Below are 18,103 nucleotides of genomic sequence, written 5' to 3'. Positions count from 1 at the left end.
CATATTGAAACTTTAATTGATTATGTATTAATAATTTAATAATATGTTGTATCCACCTTTCTTTCTTTTTTTTTTTTAAAATAATTTTCTAATTTTTATATCCTCCCCCGGCCTCCGCTGCAGCCAGCAGCCTGCTTCATCATACAAAAGAAAAAAATAGAACCACCACTAGTTTAATTTTCCTTTTTTTTTTCTTTTCAATAGTACTATTACTTTATCCTTAATTAATTATTAATTACACTTAGAATAATGCATATGGTTGTTTTAATTTAAAACTTGATTAAAGATCTATTCCGATGATCATTCTGCAGATGTAATTTCCACATAACATTGAGAAACAGAAAAAAGAAAAAAAATGAACCAGAAAAGAAAAGAAACTGCTTTATTCATGGCTGGCAAAATTCCATTTATCATATATGGATTTATTTGTGTACTTTCTTCGCTAACACAAGTGATTTGATTCAGAAAATTAAACAAAAATTTACATGGTACACAATCTTAAAAAAGACCATTCTATGTAAAATCCATGCAAATAAAAAGTACCCCAATTCTATATAAAGATCCAAAATCCAGATAAAATTTCACCCCCCCCCCCCCCCCAGTACTTGATCCTTAAATTGCCCTAATTAATTAATTAACCAACCCCCCAATAGTTGTAATAACTATTGCTATATGTATATGTAGCTAATTTACATCAAGATTGCATAGCGCAAGCTGTCACTGACCATCAAATGATTCATTTCTGATATTTGAGTGAACTCACCGGACACCCAAGAGCCATCAGCAGCACCATTAACATGAGGCTGTGAGAAGCAACTGAAGACCTCGACCGGCACCCGGACGACTGTGTAGATGATTGAGAAAGCAAGATTCAATGCGTCCCTTCTTGATCTTCTGTTCATTCCATGCACAAACATTGGCAGCGGATGAGCTCCATTCAGCATCGTCTCATCCGCCACCCGCGGGCTCTTTCTTGGCCTCAACATGCGCCACATTTTTTTTTTCTCTATGGAAAATTTTAGAGTCTGTTGGTTGCTGCTGCTCCTTGTATTGTGAAGAGAAAATGGTTGCGAGGACCACCTAATTTGTATATAGAGAGGGAGGGGATCTTTTTGGCTTTTGATGATAATGGCTAGTTGGTAGTGCTGTTGATAGTGCTTGTGTTAATCACAAAATGTTATGGGTCTCTTTTAAAGGACCCCTTCACTCATATTATCATTTTTTTTATTCTTTCTATCAAATCGTGGGGTCGTTCTTGCCCAATTTGCCGACAAAGTTGCCTAATTATTCAAAAGAAGTTTTCAAAATTAAAATCACTTCATTTGGCAAATGCAAAGAAAAATTTTTTAAGAGAGACCTAACAGTTCATGAAGCTTAAGACAAAAAGTGCACCTGAGTAATCTTTGGATATCAATTTTAGATGACCAATTGCTGGCTAAATTTTGCTTATCATGCGTTAAATTTTTTCCAGCTATTCTGTAATGAAATGTAGAATATTTATTTAATTGACATTGTTCGACATGAACATTTGTACGTTTTAAAATAGAAATTTGAGTTAGACAACAATCTTACTTTATAATATTAAATTATAGTTAAAATATCATTGTATAGCACAAAATTACTTTTTAAAGCATACAGAAATCTATACTTAAAATGTTTTAAATATATATATCAATTTCATTTTAACTGGACAAATTATTTTTGTAGTCTCCCTTTCTAAGGTCCTACTTTTATTAGTCTCCAAGGGGAGAATAATACGTGCAATATGATTGTGAAAGAGACCTGTATGTCTATGGTATCATTACAAGTATTGCTCCACTAATAGTGCTTGAAGCAAGTTGCATATGCATGCCAATAAACAGGTAATTGAATAATTTTATTTACATTTATGGAAAAAAATAAAAAAAAAAGAATGAGAATGATGATATATGACTGATGATGATCATGAACCATATTTTAGTTGTCATTTTCATTGTCGCCTCTGGTTTTATTTTAAGCCCACATGTTATTCCATTATTAAGAAACACTATATACTAAGGTTCAATATAAATGGATATATAAATAATTTTTGGAATAAATATACAACAAAGCCATTGATGTCCAAAAAGGTGGACATTTAAAATAATAAAAAAAAAAAATAAAACATGTTGAAATGGATTCATTCAATAATGCTAATACACTTGATACAAATTATGCACTTTTTTTTTTCGTTTGTTTGAAACCTCCATTTATGTAAGACGGGAAATTTATTTTAAAACCTTCACTGAAACGGAAAATGACTTTTAATTAATTTTCTTTTATAATGCTGCATTCATTTGTCTACATTATCTTCATCAATTATATAATGTAATATGTTCGTGGCTTATAGGAACACACTAGAGTCATTAGTGCACCACCTTTACCCTCCAGAGACCACATGATTAGCATCAAACCCTACAAGAAAAAAGTCGATTATATATTCTACCAAGTATCAACATATACATTTTGTTAATTCATATTGCTATAATGGATATATAAAATTAATCTTCCAATAGCCTTAGGTGCTATTGGTTGACAAGCGATTACAAGTCAAAGTCATCGGTCTCCTAGCCAAGTCAATAAGTATCTTATAAGAAAAGGGTTAATAATTAATTTTAAAAAATCATCAAATAAGTATGAATTTTATAACACTAGAGTCATTAGTGCACCACCTTTACCCTCCAGAGACCACATGATTAGCATCAAACCCTACAAGAAAAAAGTCGATTATATATTCTACCAAGTATCAACATATACATTTTGTTAATTCATATTGCTATAATGGATATATAAAATTAATCTTCCAATAGCCTTAGGTGCTATTGGTTGACAAGCGATTACAAGTCAAAGTCATCGGTCTCCTAGCCAAGTCAATAAGTATCTTATAAGAAAAGGGTTAATAATTAATTTTAAAAAATCATCAAATAAGTATGAATTTTATATCCTTCAAGTAAAAATATTCTTGAGTACGATTTTATAAAATCCTAATATAACGTGTGAATGTATGCAGAAGAGAAGTACTGAATCTATTTGCAAATGAGAAAGAACTCATTCATACTGCATATGTACATACATACTCTATATATATATACATACTCTATATATATATACATATATATATAGTATGTATGTATGTATGTATGTATGTATGTATGTATATGGGTATTCCTGTAATCTGTAAAGGGATAAATATCTTTCTCCGAGTATTGGTGTGTTATTGGATGAGACACGCTTGCAAGGGTTAGGTTCTGTGATGTCACATAACATTGTTCCAATCTTTGTTTGTGATTCAGATTCAATGGTCAATTACGTAGAAAATAAAGCGGCCCATTAATTAATTTTTTTTACTTAAGAGATAATGGAAGGTTATACCCATATATACCAACATTAATTCTTCTGGACCTACCAGCTGATAATGTTAAAGATTTGTAGGAATATGGATGCAATGAATTAGGTGCTAGTGATGGTGCCATGGATTAAGTAGGCAAAGAGAAAATCAATCTGAGATGTATAGATCCTCATTTGTTGGGGAGATTTTTTTTTTTTTTTTTTTTTTTTTTTTTTGGGGTCCCAAGAACATTCTTTGGTGATAGAAGAAGAACGTAAAGAAGTTAGGTTGGTATATATGATAGTTAAGAATCAAAATCCAAATAAAAATATGTTTCTTGGTTTCATCATAATGAAACTCATGATGCTGTCTGTTCGTCTCTATTACGACTCTAAATTCTACTTTGGTTCGGAACAAATATAATATTAATATGTAGGAGAGTTCTTGGTCAGCACCGGTTTTGTTGAAGGTATGTTCTATCAATGAGCTGCGGTCATAATCATTATTTTCGAATTAAGAAACTACTATCATCGTTGTATCATAAGCTCTCAAAGATTACAATAATTAAATGAGATGGATAATCTTCTATCCATACAAATGAATCTCAATACTATAAAGTAAATTTCGTTAAAGAATTTACTACTTGATTGCAAATCATTGAGACATGATAAATTTGAAAACCTTAATTTGAAGTTAGCAAGTGTTGAATGTCAACTATAAAATAAAATAATTAGGTACAAGTAAAAGTTTGACCCGTAACTAATTTAACAACGTTTAATGAATTCGACTCTACTACTAATGAAAATAAACTAATCTCACTAATAGTATTTGAGAATTATATTTAAAAAGAAAAAAAAAAGTGAAATCATTAAAGAAACATTCATAGATTTATTAGAAGATAAATTATTTGTCGTGATTTTGTCATCTTTTTGTTTCTTTATCATTTTTCTTCTAAAAACCAAATTGCGATTGCCCATTCATCATAAATAAATGAAATGGCAAATAAAGGGGCGGGCCGATCCACATCACTGAGCGGACCACAAATTTCATGAGAAATTGAATCCATTGGGCCGGGCCTTGGCCTGATGTGAAGACCGTGTGGGCAGACATGATTTCTCTCGGATGGGGTAGTTGGTAAATGTGAAGTATAGACTGATACAATCTACATATAATTGAATTAGGGCACATCCTGTATCGTTGAATTGCCCTTTTATCTTTGGCTAAAAAGTGCCAAGTTTTCCTCTGCACTATTTGTTGGTGAAATGAATTGATTTACGAAATACATCTTAACTTTAACATTTGGCACAAGTTGCTTCGCGTCTCAGCATTCGATTGCTTTGATTTAAACCAAGGGTTAGCGAGGCCGATGTTAATTAAATGTTTCACTTATTCCCAACTAATTATTTGTCCGTATATTATAATGATCGCGGCCACTTCTTTCTTCTTTTTGCAGCAAGCTGTGTCAGCTCACCAAATTTCCATGTAAGCCATTCAACTTGAACAAATTAAGGATTAATGAAATTAAGTTAAAACAAAAACACTTTATATCATCTGTTGATTACCTTCAACTGTTAAATTATTAAATTACCTCTTCTTGTTTTGATATTCTCTGCGCCTCATAAGTTTAAGAATCTTATTTTAGCATAAACAAACGTTGAATATCAACAAGAATGTAAAACAACTCAATACAAATAGAAAACTTCACCCAAAATTAAGTCATTAACACACATAATGAATTTGACTCTACCAATAGCAGAGATAAACCAATCTCATTAGCAAGTCATATACTAAAGCAGAAAGCGTCAACCGTGAGATCATAATAATTGGTATCAAAGGATGAGTTATAATTACATTATTAATGGTTTTATACATATACATGTATATGTATGTATGTATGTTATAAACTTTGATAATAGAAGAGAAGTTTTATTAATTAAAATAAGAGTGCATCTGATTATAGGGAAATAATAAGCCATATCTATATGGCAAAGACAAACAACAACAATAATAAAATATAACATCCTCTTTTATTTTTTATTTTTTTAAGAAAAATTCATATCTCGTAGAGCATATTATTATTCTTTCTTTTTCCTTTTTTTTTTCTTTTTAAGTTAGCATAATGGTGTAACCCAATTTTCATTGTACCTTTGTGAAAAAAGTTTGAACTTCGTACCTGCTGGCACCTAAATTAACGAGATCCATCATTTTAAAATGAGCAATGCTAAAGAGATGAGAAAAATGAGAGAAAGACGAGAGAAAATGAAAAAATTTTACTCTCTCTCTCTACCCAGCCCACTTTCTCTCTCTTCATTTTCAATACACTTTCTCTGGTCTTTTTCTTTCTTTAGCATTTTTCTTTTAAAATTAATCTTAGTTGATGGGCCCCAGCATTTTATTATTTTATTAATAATAAAAACCAAACTGTGGCACTGTGCTCGTACAATCATCATTCATCAATGAGATGGCAAATAAAGGACCGGGCCGATTCACTTCAATGAGCGGGCCACAAAATTTTGGTGAGAAATTAAATTCATTGGGCCGAGCCTTGGGCTGATGTGAAGACTGTGCTGTCCATCGGATTTAAATGGCGTTCCAATTTTCAAAGACGTCAAAGAAGAAAGAAGTCAACAACAAAGCAAAATTGGACTTTTATTATGTAATCAATTGTCAATTTATCAGACGGAGGACTTGCAAATAAATACAAAATGATTAAAAAACTCTTCCAGATTGCAACCTCTCTGACAAATTTGGACCCGTCTTCTTTTCTAGAAGACATTTCTTCCACGGAAATTCTACCCCGTTTACTCTTGACGTGTCCAAGCATACACCAATCTTTGAAAGTTTCAACCTGAAGTGTAAACGCTTGGAACTAGTGTGCTTGAGCTTAACTTAATCTGAAAGTTAATAATTTAATAAACACATCCCTTTATTTGAGAGTTGATGTTACAATTTATCAACTTCAAAAAATAAAAATAAAAATTTGTGATACTCCGCTATGAAATCCATCAACTACTCCTCCATTTACTGCGGATTCATTTATAGAAACTATTCCTTCGTTTACCTTGGATTCATTTTTAGCTACGGATTAAATATTCCCCAGCAATTGCAAATTCAAAGTCACTGGTTAGCCCCACCAATAGAATTGAATATTCATTCTCTCATACTTCTCCAGGACACGAAATAAATAATGGTCACATGCGGCTCTATCGCAGACGAGGCAACATGATGGAACTTTCATGCAGCTTATGGAATTTACAGTATTTAACTAAAACCAATAATTGATCCAAAAGCAACCTTATTGTTTTTCAATAACTTGCCTTGTACGCCATAACTTGGAACATTCTCCATATATAAAGGTTCCTGATTAGTTCATGGCCATTTCTCGCTTTCTGAAAATGAAATCTTGTATTACAAGAAGTAAATTCCAAGCCAAAGAAGCTGCTAAAGAAGAAGATGGTGTATTGGCAACTAATTATAATGTGTCCATGGAAGATCTTCCTTTGCCAATTCTTGTTGATATTTTCTCCAGGCTCCCAATCAAGACCATTCTTCAAATCAAGTGTGTTTGTAAATCCTGGCACAGCTTATGCTCGGATCCTTATTTCGCCAAAATACATCTTGCAAGAGCACCATTTTCAATAATGATTCTCGAGAAGTTCTGTAAGAGGATCTACACAAATTCCCTAGTGCCCTTGTTTACATTGAACCAAGGTGACAAGGAGAGGCTGTCTTTGCTATCTTCATGCAATGGCTTGATTTGCTTGCATGAGTTTTCTTACAAGCAAGATGTCATTTCTGTGTGGAATCCAATTCTTGGCGATCACTTGGTCCTTCCACAACCTAAAAGGAAAAGTGTTGCTACAAGAATACGTGGCTTCGGCTACAATCAGAGTACTAATCAATACAAGGTGATTCAAATTCTCAGTTACAAAGATCAAGCAGCGATTTCCTCCAGTAAGCTTCAGGTTGAAGTACATACAATTGGTACGAATACGTGGAGAAACATTGGAGACCTTCCGTATGTACTTAATCAACCATATTATGGAGTTTTTCTGAACGGTGCTCTTCATTGGTACGCTCATTCACATGATAAGAGAACGGCGTTTATGTGTTCTTTTGACCTTGGAGATGAGCAATTTCGACAATTTCCAGGTCCCCCAACTCGAGAATATGACAAATGTAGGCCCATTAACAGCATTTCTGTGGGAGTTTCAGGAGGGTTTCTGTATTTATGTGATGGTTTCTTGGAACCTAATCTTGATATTTGGATAATGAAGAAGTATGGGGTGAAGGAATCTTGGACTAAGGAGTTTGTTATAGTCAACTCAGTAGTCTCCAAGTTGCAAAGGTTATATGGATCGTTGCAAATTCTGAATTACAGAGAGAATATGAACAAGGAAGCAACCGAAGGAACTGAACTGCAAATGTTATTTGGTTCAGAAGCTCTGCTTGCTTACAATGTAAGAAGCAAAAGCATCAGAAGACCAAAAGTTTTCGGCGTTCAGACAAACTACCAAGCGATTCCTTACATTCCTAGTCTTGTTTCAATCAAAAAAGCTGCAATGAACGAAAGCTCACAGATGCTCTGATCCTAATCAAGGTTTTCTACTTACAAATGTCATTACAGGTTTATTGTTTTTAGAACATTATTAATTAATTTATTTATTTATTTGTAAGGAATTAGCATTCCGAAAGAATATTTGAACGATGGATCCATAAAACCGAAAATTTCATCATGCTCTCCCTCTCTTTTCACATCAATTTGTATCATCAAAATCCCACTTTGCTTGTTTAATCATCGGCGTTTTTAATTTAAGACTTGTTGCCGCAAATCTCTGCCAAGTTGATATCTTATTTTATGGGAAACAGAGTAGGAGAAGCAGCGGCCGGCTCATTAATTAGCTCACAAAATACGGACCGATAAGCACAACGGAGCCTCTTCCTGGGAGATTATCCCTGACATTCAATCAAGGCTGCCCATAACATCTATACTACAATCAAATAATCAATCTTGTTTGCTAAGCCTGGCTCTGCTTAGAACAAGACCCTCTTCTTGTTTCCACGCATTTCTCACGTCTTTCAGGAGTTTGATATGATTGTGTGATTCACTAACAATAAACTATCTACATATATAATCCATTCTCCGGGGACTACATAGAACTGCCCAGATCAGTACAATTCCAGAATCAAGATGTGATGTTTGGTTTTGGATTCAAAGGAGTACCAGGTTTTCAAGGTTGTCTATTACAGGATACCAAGTAGAATCCATCGCATTTTTTATGACATGATTCCTGTAAGATCAGATGTTCATGTTTCCACAGCCGGCAGCCCTGCCCGGAGAAGTTTATGGCGAACACCTTCCGATATTTTTCCAGGAGCCATCACAGGTTTTTGGTTAATTGGAGGAATAAATTGGTTTACTCAGCCAGAAAAATAGTCCAAGCCGGTGAATTTAGTGGACTGCCTTTCTGCTGCAATCCCTTGCAAATATGGGAAATTAGAGATTTTGGGTTATGAAGAATTATGGTGATATGAAACTCAGAAATGGAAGTAATGCTTGAAATAGATCAATTTGAGTGTGGTACACCTGATTTAACAAACTTTTAGTTAACGTTCGGCAGGGAAAAATGGATCAATACTGTCAAAATTTGTCCTTGTTAATTGGTACATACCAAACAGAAAAGCGAAAATACCATTTTCCATAGGAATTATCGAAGGAATCAATCCGAGAAAACAAGCTTCATCGTGAGTTCAAATGTTTTCATAAAACTATGATGTGATCATAGTTCCATTTTAATTGCATCTTGATTCCTAATACTCATCCAGTATCAGCTCAAAAAACTTCCATAGACCTATAAGCACAATGGAGCATCTTCCGGCGGAGATTTCCTTGACATATTATCAAGGCTGCCAGTAACATCTATACTGCAATTCATGCTTGTATGCAAAGCCTAGAACAAGTTAACACACAACACTCTTCTTGTTACAATGCAATTTTCGCGCATGGGCGAAAATGACCCATGTCTCATCTTACACTGTGACTATACAGTTCGAAACCAGCTTTATTCTTTGGAGCTCCCATCTTACAATGAAGACAATCAAAGGTATATAAAATCAGATTTTCTACGTTGCCAGAGTTTTCTATAGTCGGATCATGTAAAGGCCAAAACAACAAAAAGTTTACACTACATGAATATAATCCCTCACCTGGACTACGTAGAGCTTCCCAAATCCATAGATTTCAATTATCAATATGTGGTGTTTGGATTTGGTTTTGATACAATATCAATTAAGTACAAGGTTGTCAAGGTTCTTTATTAGAGGGATCCGCGTAGACATCACCACTATCTTAGCAGAATCATTCCACCAACACCTGAGGTTCAGGTCTTCACCTTGGGCAGCCCAGCGTGGGGAAGGCTTGGACCTTACCATTTTCTTCAGAGCCCATCACCGGTTTTGGTCAGCGGAATGCTTCATTGGTGTACTTGGCCCCAAAAATATGGTCCATGTCGATTGCTCATCTCCCTTGACCTAGCAGATGAGCGATTTCGAGTTGTCCCAAAACCTGATTGTGGTGGCTTAGAGAGGTGTTATTTTGACTTGGTGAATTTAGGGGTTACTTGTCTGCTGTTGCACATTGCAAATTTAGAATATTTGAGATCTGGGCTATGAAGGATTATGATGCGAAGGAGTCTTGGATCAAGCAATTTAGCATTGGAATTCACGTGCCAAGCGGATTGGAACAAGATTTGAGTCAATCCTTCAGGGATTCAAAGTTGTACAGGAATATCTCATTTGTTTCATGTCTCTTACCTTCTTAAAAATGGAGATATCTTGCTGGGGTATAAATGCACCAAGAGATGGAATATCTAAGGATCTATTGCTCCCCGGAATGCCTATTTGGTTTGAAGCTAGTGTTCACGAGGGAGCCTGAGTTGGATTGACAGTTTTAATTGATAATGGCATATAAAATGTAAGCCAATGCTTCTTTCCTTAGTGAGTTTGCTCTTTATTAAATAAAAATGTTTGGTTCAATGTTGATACCTAGTTCCCGTTTTTCAGCATTCATTTCTTACTTTCAGAGTTTGAAATTGACGATTTACTAGATAATGTTTAAGCAGCTACAGAAGCATCAATTAATTTGATCAAAATCTTTATGGACTCTCAATATCACAAAGAAATAAATTTAGAATTCTCTCAAAATTATAACAGATTAACAAATTTCTTGTGGCCCCGCTGCCGTATCAACAGCTTAAGAACACATTACCACAGTCGGGGATTTTTTTTTAAGTGTTTGGCCAGCTGCGTTACCAGCAATGCTCTTTTATGATCGAGATATCTTTTTGTCATCTTCAGCATAGATGACAAAAAGATAAGGAGATTGTCCCTGGTTTAACAAGCTCTCTATTAGACATTCGACGTACAGCTGTTTTTTGAATAAATTATACCTCTTGTATCAATCATTTACAAAAGAGTCCAATTTAATTTGGTCCGTATCAAACATCAACCTTCATGATAATTATCAAATGTATTAATCCAGAAAAACGATCCTCGTCGTAGACTCCGTCTCCGTTTTATATTAATTTGATGTTATCATTGTTCCACTTCGTTTACTTTCCCCTTCATTTTCATTTTAAGACCTGTCCTCCTGATTCTCTGGCCGGCAGGACTCATGTATTGCCAGAGACATAGCAAGTGAGGAAACAACAAATCTTAAGAAGCACTCATAAACCAAGCAAGCACAATGGAATATCTCCCGCAGGAGATTGTCCTTGACATATTATCAAGGCTGCCCGTAACGTCACTACTGCACTTCAAGCTTGTATGCAAAGCCTGGCTCAACACTGCACAAAACCCTCTGCTTCCTAGTTTGCAATTTTCCCGCATGGCCAAGAATGATCCATGTCTTATCTTGCACTGTGACTACCCCATCCGAAACCAGCTCTACTCCTTTGAGCTCTCATCTCGTGATGAAGATAACCAAACGGTTCACCAAATCCGGGTACCTGCCTTGCCTGAATTCGATGTGGTAGGATCATGCAAGGGCTTGCTGTGCTTATGCGATTCATCAACAAAAAATCGACTGTACGTGTATAATCCTTTTACTAGGAACTATGTAGAGCTGCCCAAATCAACAGAGTTCCAGAATCAAGGTGTGGTGTTTGGATTTGGTTTCCATCCAACAACTAACAAGTACAAGGTTGTCAAGATTGATTACTGTAGGAAAACACACGGAAACCACCGCTATTACCGCGGTTATGGAAAATCAGAGGTTCAGATTCTCACTTTAGGCAGCCAAGAATGGAGAAGTCTTGGGCAAGTAAATTACCACATGTTGGAGGCGCCATCACAAGTTTTGGTCAATGGAAGACTTCATTGGTGTACCTGGCCACGATACCGTGGTCCAAGTCGCTTGCTAATCTCCTTTGACATTGCAGATGAACAATTCCGGGTAGTCGAGAAACCTGATGAGCTACACAGGATCCACTATGACTTGGTGAATTTAGGTGGTTGCCTTTCTGCCGCCGTCCCTTGCAGTTCTGGGAAAGAGATTTGGGTTATGAAAGAGTATGATGTGAAGGAGTCTTGGATCAAGGAATACAACATTGGAATTCATGTGCCAAGAGGATTGGAACAAGATTTGATTCCATCTTTCAGGGACTCAAAGTTCTTTAGGAACAGAAGCTTCGTTCGAGTCTTGTGCCTTCTGAAAAATGGAGAAATCTTGTTGGAGTATAAATGTAGAGCTTTGGTTTCTTACAACCCAAGAAATGAAATGTTTAAGGATCTTTTGCTACATGGGATGCCAAACTTGTTCGAAGCTAGTGTTCATGAGGGCAGCCTCAGTTGGATCGACTCTTTCAGTGATAATGATTTATAAGCATATAATCTAAGCTAATGCTTATATTCTCAGTGAGTTTGCTCTTTATGGATTAATAAAAAAGAGTATGATTCTAACGGTTTATGGAGTTTTTGTGACGTGTCGTGTAGATTTTCAGAACATTGAATTATTTAAATAAATTTGGTTAAATTTTTTTTTATGAAACAAGAAAGCTGATTTGATCAAGGAAACACTATTAAATTTGCAATTTAGGAACTCAAGTTGTGTTTGATAAATTGTATTATATTATTTTAAATTGTATTAATACTGTCTGTTACAACGTTTCTTATCATTATTGATAATTTCCATGTTAATATCTTTCTTATTTGTTGTTGTTAAATTAATATTTAAATCCAACACCTGGTTGAAGATGCTCCCTTAATAGACGTTTGGTACCTATAATTTGAAATAAATTAAGGGAAAAGGAAAAAAGGGAAAGTGACATATTTGTCACTCCCGTTAACCTTGGAGCAGTGATAAGGTCGGTCGCCCAAACGGGCAACTGACACACGAGCCATTTGTATGTTGGACATGTGTCCATTTCTCTTTCTTTCTTTAAATCATATAAAGTAACTTTTATCTCGTTCTCAATAAAATATTTAGTTAAATTGTTTACCAACCTTTTTCAATGAAATTGCATTCAAAATGCCACGTTACTTCTTTATTTTGTTATTTAATTGCCCTTAATTTTTCCAAAAATACCAAATACTGGATTCCACCTGGTTCCCACCTTCAAAAGCACAAAAGTTGCAGGGCATTTTTAGATGAAAATTTTATTTTGAAATTATCATCTCAACAGCCACCAACAAGGAATTAATTGTTTGGAGAAGTTACAAGTCTTTTTAGTAAATCCCTTTTACATTTCCTTTATAAAATATCTTTTTATAATGTAATTTAAATTACATTAGGTTTTTTTTATTATTAGAAAAATTATTATTCATTCACTTTAAGTTTATCATGTTATAAAAAAATATTATAAAAATTTGAATTTATTTAATTTCCCATCCTGATCTACCAAAAGGACATAATTACTTTTATTCAAATGACAAAATAAAATTAAATACATATTGTGGTAGTAATTATTTTATGAGAGTAATTATATCTTTTTTTGTGGATGGTTTTATAAATTGTAAATTTATAGTGAAAAATAAAACAGATTCAAAATTTTGCAGTATTTTTTTAATAATGGGACAAATTTAAGATAGATAACTGATAATTCCCTATAATTATTTAAAATAAGAAATGCTGCTGTCATTTTTTTCTATACAAATTTGGTGTCTTTTGTTTTTGTTAATTAATATTGATCATTTAATGTAGCAAAAATTTTTATATTTATTTTCTATTTATATTATAAACATTGAGTTTTTTTTACATACAATGAAGTTAGTAAACTGAAATTGTTTCTGTTGACTTGTTGAAGTGCAGGTGTTCATTTGCTATATATGATTTTTCAAAATCTTTTATTTAGAGAGAGAGAAGCTTCTCTTTAATGGGTAATTAAGTTACAAAAAAAAAAATGAAGCCGGTGCCATTTTGAATGTAATTTCACTGAAACTAGTGGGTAAATAATATAACTAAATATTTTATTGACAACGAGGCAAAAGCTGTTTAATGTGATTTAAAGAAAAAAAAAGAGCAGTGGACACATGTCCAACTTACACAGAGTTTACCAATAGGCCTTTGGTCCAATGGGAGAAGCCTTGCACTTACAATGTTGAGTGCAAGGGTTCGAGCCTCCATAAGAGCATTATGGAGGTTAGTTTCAGTTCTTCCTCAATTATCAATTAATTGAGTGGAGACAGTCTCTCCCTTACGAAATGTGAGTAGAGCAGGCACCCCTCGAATATTAGAGAGGGTTTAAAATATCTGGGCATATACTTCAGTGTGTCAATGTATGATGGTGGTCCCAGTTATATAGTATGATTGTAAATATTAATTGTAATGTCTGATGTAATGTCAGTAATATCTGTATATAACAGACTTAAAAAAAAAAAAAAAAAAAAAAAAAACTTACACAGAGTTTGGGTGACTGACCGGTCTCAACCTTTTGCAGCAAATAGTCAAACGTTCGTTCTTATCAAAGACCATCTACATGAGCATCAGCATATGGATCGATCCAGAAAAGCAATCTTCCTTGCTTGTGCCGTCACCTTTTATATTAATTTCCCCCAATCAATCATACTCCCACTTTGTTTTCTTATATCTTCATAATTCAATGATTACTGAGATCTCATGTATTTTCAAAAACACGGCATTATAGCAACCAATAAGAGCAAAAACATTCATAAACCAACAAGCATAATGAATTATCTTCCACAAGAGATTGTCCTAGACATACTATCAAGGCTCCCCGTGATACCAATACTGCAATTCAAGCTAGTATGCAAAGCCTGGCTCCACACAGCACAAAACCCTCTGCTTGCTAGTATGCATTTTGCCAACACCGGCAAAGATGACCCATGCCTCATTTTAAATTGTGAAAATCCCAGCCGACAACAGCTTTATTCTTCGGAGCTATCATCTCGCGAGGAAGAAAATCAGAAGGTGAACAAAATTCGTGTTCCCACTTTGACAAAATTTTTATTTTCGGTGTATTAAATTATTTGGTATTCGAAAATTATATTGGGCCCCGACTAATTCAATTTCGAGCTGGTAGGACCATTAGGGTGGTAAAATTCTCCCAACAAATATTTAATATAGTTACATTCCCAAGTCTCGAACTGATAATCTTAGTAAAGATAAAACAACCACATATCAGCTAATTTACATGCCTGTTGGTTCACTTTGCCTGAATTTGATGCGCTAGGAACATGCAAGGGCTTTCTGTGTTTATGTGATTCATCTATGAAAAATGAACTGTGTGTATATGTTGGAGAAAAATCGATTTTTAAAATTTTTATAAAAACTTTTAGGACCGATCTCATACAATACATAGGAATTCATAATCTAGAAAATCATATATTGACAATCTGATTTGGCTTTTTCGCTGAATTAATCTAGGCTCTCAAATCACGATTTGTCACCACCACTCTTGTTATATCGCGATCAATCACCACCAATCTTGTTAGATCACGATATGTCACCAATGATCTTCCAAGTTTTGACGCAAGTTTAATCTGCACTTGACGTGTGGGCGCCTTTATCACCACTAAAAGCAACTAGTAAGAGAAAATATTCCTCTCAAAATTAGAGAGAGAAAATCTATTTCTTTGATCTGTATAATGTGGCTGCTACTTCTTTTTGGGAGAAAACAAACCTTTTTTTTTTATCTGAACCACGAGGTGGTCCTGAGTGGGCCCCAATTATGGGAGGGACCTTTAAACTCGTACCAAAACCTAGACTAATCCCCGCTCGCATCAGGTCGGCCCGTAAGGGGAGAAAACTAGCCTTTTATATATTTATTTAGTGGAAACCATAGGCTCCATATTTATTAATTTTTAATGCTATTAAATCACATTTGATTTAAATTTAAAAGTTATAAAACCAAAAGTAACGTTATTTCTTTTTGTTATAGAGGCCCACCTTGTAAAATAATATAAGACCCCTACACACAAGTATATTTTATGGAGCCTCCCACTAAATAATATATTTAGGTTTTTAACCCAAATAGCTAGTTATCTTACTTATTAATCCAGTAGCAGCGCAATCAATTAAATGAGGTAACTCGTAGATCATATGGGTACATACAATAGTGACTACAATAATTAGGCCTATAATTAAACTAGTTCAATTATTTAATTCCAAATCTACTCCACTAAAAGATTGGAATTGACCTCCATAATTGTATGCTATCTAGGATAGTGTTTTCGAATAATAATTCGACCCATGTCACATTTATTTCTTTACTGTATAATCATTTGTATCACATCGTTAATTAAATTGATATCTCAATTGTCCAATCAATTTAATTACATTTTGTTTCTTGATACTTATTGGTTTTCTCTAATGATCATTTTCAACATACTAAATATGTTGAGTTTAGTATGTTGACACACTCTGACCAGAGAATTCTATGATCAAGTACCAAAAACTCATCAAGAGATGTGTTGTACAAATTCTATAGTATTAATCTATAAGTCTAATACTCATAATTGCTTCTACCAAAATACCGAGTAATCTTGACTAAAAGTGTGTGTCGTGCCCATTAGTTACTCAAATGGAATAACAATTACAATCATGAAATCATAACTAACTCAATATTAAGATTACAGTAAAATCAATGCCTATGAGATTTAATAAATCTGATAATTATTACAAAGTTAATTAAATCTCATATGTGATCATGTTTAATATAGTCGTACTACATCAACATACATGATTAAGACAAATCATTCAATGAATTTATTACAGTCTATACCTTGATAAAGTGCCCAACTTTATTTATCAATTGCGAACTTAATTTATTTAATTATAAGATAACTTTTATTTATATTTTCTGTGAATCGACATAGTGATCACATAAATACATATAATATGACTAAATTGACTTTACTTAAAATATTAATGCAATTAAGATACTTGAATAAAATACCTCATTTATTTTATTAATCAGAAAAATTGTTTATTACTATTAACTAAACATATATACTTTTAAAGAGTATATTTTCCCAACAATATACAATCCATTTACTATGGACTACTTAAAGCTGCCCAAACCCCAGATTTAGATTTCAATATTCAACATGTGGTGTTCGGATTTGGTCTCCATCCAACATCAAACGAGTACAAGGTTGTCAAGATCGCCTATTATAAAATACCCGAGGAGAAATGAAATTGCCACTTATGGTTATTGGAAATCAGAGTTTCAATTTCTCACAATAAGTAGCCAAGCCTGGAGAAGTTTAGGGAGAGAACATTACTATTTGATCCAGGGGCCATCACAAGTTTTAGTCAACGGAAGACTTCATTGCTTTCATTGGTGTACTTGGCTACGTGGTTCATGCCGCTTGCTTGTCTCCCCTTGACATCGAAGATGAACAACTCCGGGCGGTCCCGAGACTTGAAGGGAAAGGATTATTCAGGTGCAATTTTGATTTGGTGAATCTAAGGGGTTGCTTTGATGTAGGTGTCCCTTGCAATAATGGGACATACAATATTTGGGTTACGAAAGATTATAAGGTGAAGGAGTCTTGGATCAAGGAATACAGCATTGAAATTCAAGTACCACAATGACTCAAAAGAGATGTGATTGGATCTTTCAGGGACTCAAAAGTTGTGGAATAGCACATTGCTTCGAGTCATGTGCCTTCTGGAGATACTGTTGCAGTACGGATACAAGTCTCCGGTGTCTTATAACCCAAGAAATGGAACATTTAAGGATCTTTTGTTCCTTCGAATACCTAATCGGTTTGAAGAGTATGTTCACCAAGGAACCCTTAGTCGGATTAAAAATCTCACCGATACCTAATGCTTCTTTTCTCAACTTTTATTCTTTTTTTTTAGGGAAATTTATAACCGTCCACCTGTTTGTTTTGCCTTTTTTAAAAATACACAAACACTTTTTTTTTCCAGCGCGCCACCTGAAGTTTGCTTTTTGTTGCATTCGTCCACTTCCGTCTAATTTCCGCTAGCGAATTTAACGGAATGACCTTTTTACCCCTCAAAATTACAATTTAACCCAAAATAAATAGAAATTGGAAATAAATTGGATGAATTTAAATTTTTTTAAAGGTGGATGCTAGAAATTGGAGGAAAATAATGTTTGTTACTAAATTTATAAAATTTGTATTTATTTTTTTCGACGAAATTAGTGTTTGTTGCTTGCTAGATTTAGAAAATTTGTATTTATTTTTTCTCTTTCAAAAAAATAAATACAAATTTTCTCAATTTAGCAAGCAACAAACACTATTTTCGTCCAATTTCTAGCATCCACCTTG

General features: G+C 34.0%; 3 protein-coding genes across 3 annotated transcripts; 2 read left to right on the top strand and 1 right to left on the bottom strand.

Annotated features, from left to right (window-relative positions):
- Positions 1-590: 590 nt before the first annotated feature.
- Positions 591-1,170, bottom strand: LOC18051373. The gene has a single exon (XM_024190191.1). The coding sequence runs from the start codon at positions 993-995 to the stop codon at positions 690-692; it is 306 nt and encodes a 101-aa protein (XP_024045959.1). The 5' UTR covers positions 996-1,170; the 3' UTR covers positions 591-689.
- Positions 1,171-6,658: 5,488 nt separating this feature from the next.
- On the top strand, positions 6,659-10,305 carry LOC18051372 (F-box protein At3g07870). The gene is made up of 2 exons (XM_006447655.2): positions 6,659-7,946; positions 8,216-10,305. The coding sequence occupies exon 1, from the start codon at positions 6,718-6,720 to the stop codon at positions 7,933-7,935; it is 1,218 nt and encodes a 405-aa protein (XP_006447718.1). The 5' UTR covers positions 6,659-6,717; the 3' UTR covers positions 7,936-7,946; positions 8,216-10,305.
- Positions 10,306-11,090: 785 nt separating this feature from the next.
- Positions 11,091-12,227, top strand: LOC18051371 (F-box protein At3g07870). Its single transcript, XM_006447654.1, has one exon. The coding sequence runs from the start codon at positions 11,091-11,093 to the stop codon at positions 12,225-12,227; it is 1,137 nt and encodes a 378-aa protein (XP_006447717.1).
- The last annotated feature ends 5,876 nt before the right edge of the window (positions 12,228-18,103 follow it).

Source organism: Citrus clementina, unplaced genomic scaffold (genome assembly GCF_000493195.1).
Source record: "Citrus clementina cultivar Clemenules unplaced genomic scaffold, Citrus_clementina_v1.0 scaffold_2, whole genome shotgun sequence".
NCBI lineage: Eukaryota > Viridiplantae > Streptophyta > Magnoliopsida > Sapindales > Rutaceae > Citrus > Citrus x clementina.
This window is presented reverse-complemented; position numbering and strand designations above follow the sequence as displayed.

Excerpts from the sequence above, each read along its gene's own strand:
- LOC18051373 (XM_024190191.1), bottom strand. The coding sequence starts at position 995 with ATGTGGCGCATGTTGAGGCCAAGAAAGAGCCCGCGGGTGGCGGATGAG.
- LOC18051371 (XM_006447654.1), top strand. The coding sequence starts at position 11,091 with ATGGAATATCTCCCGCAGGAGATTGTCCTTGACATATTATCAAGGCTG.
- LOC18051372 (XM_006447655.2), top strand. The coding sequence starts at position 6,718 with ATGGCCATTTCTCGCTTTCTGAAAATGAAATCTTGTATTACAAGAAGT.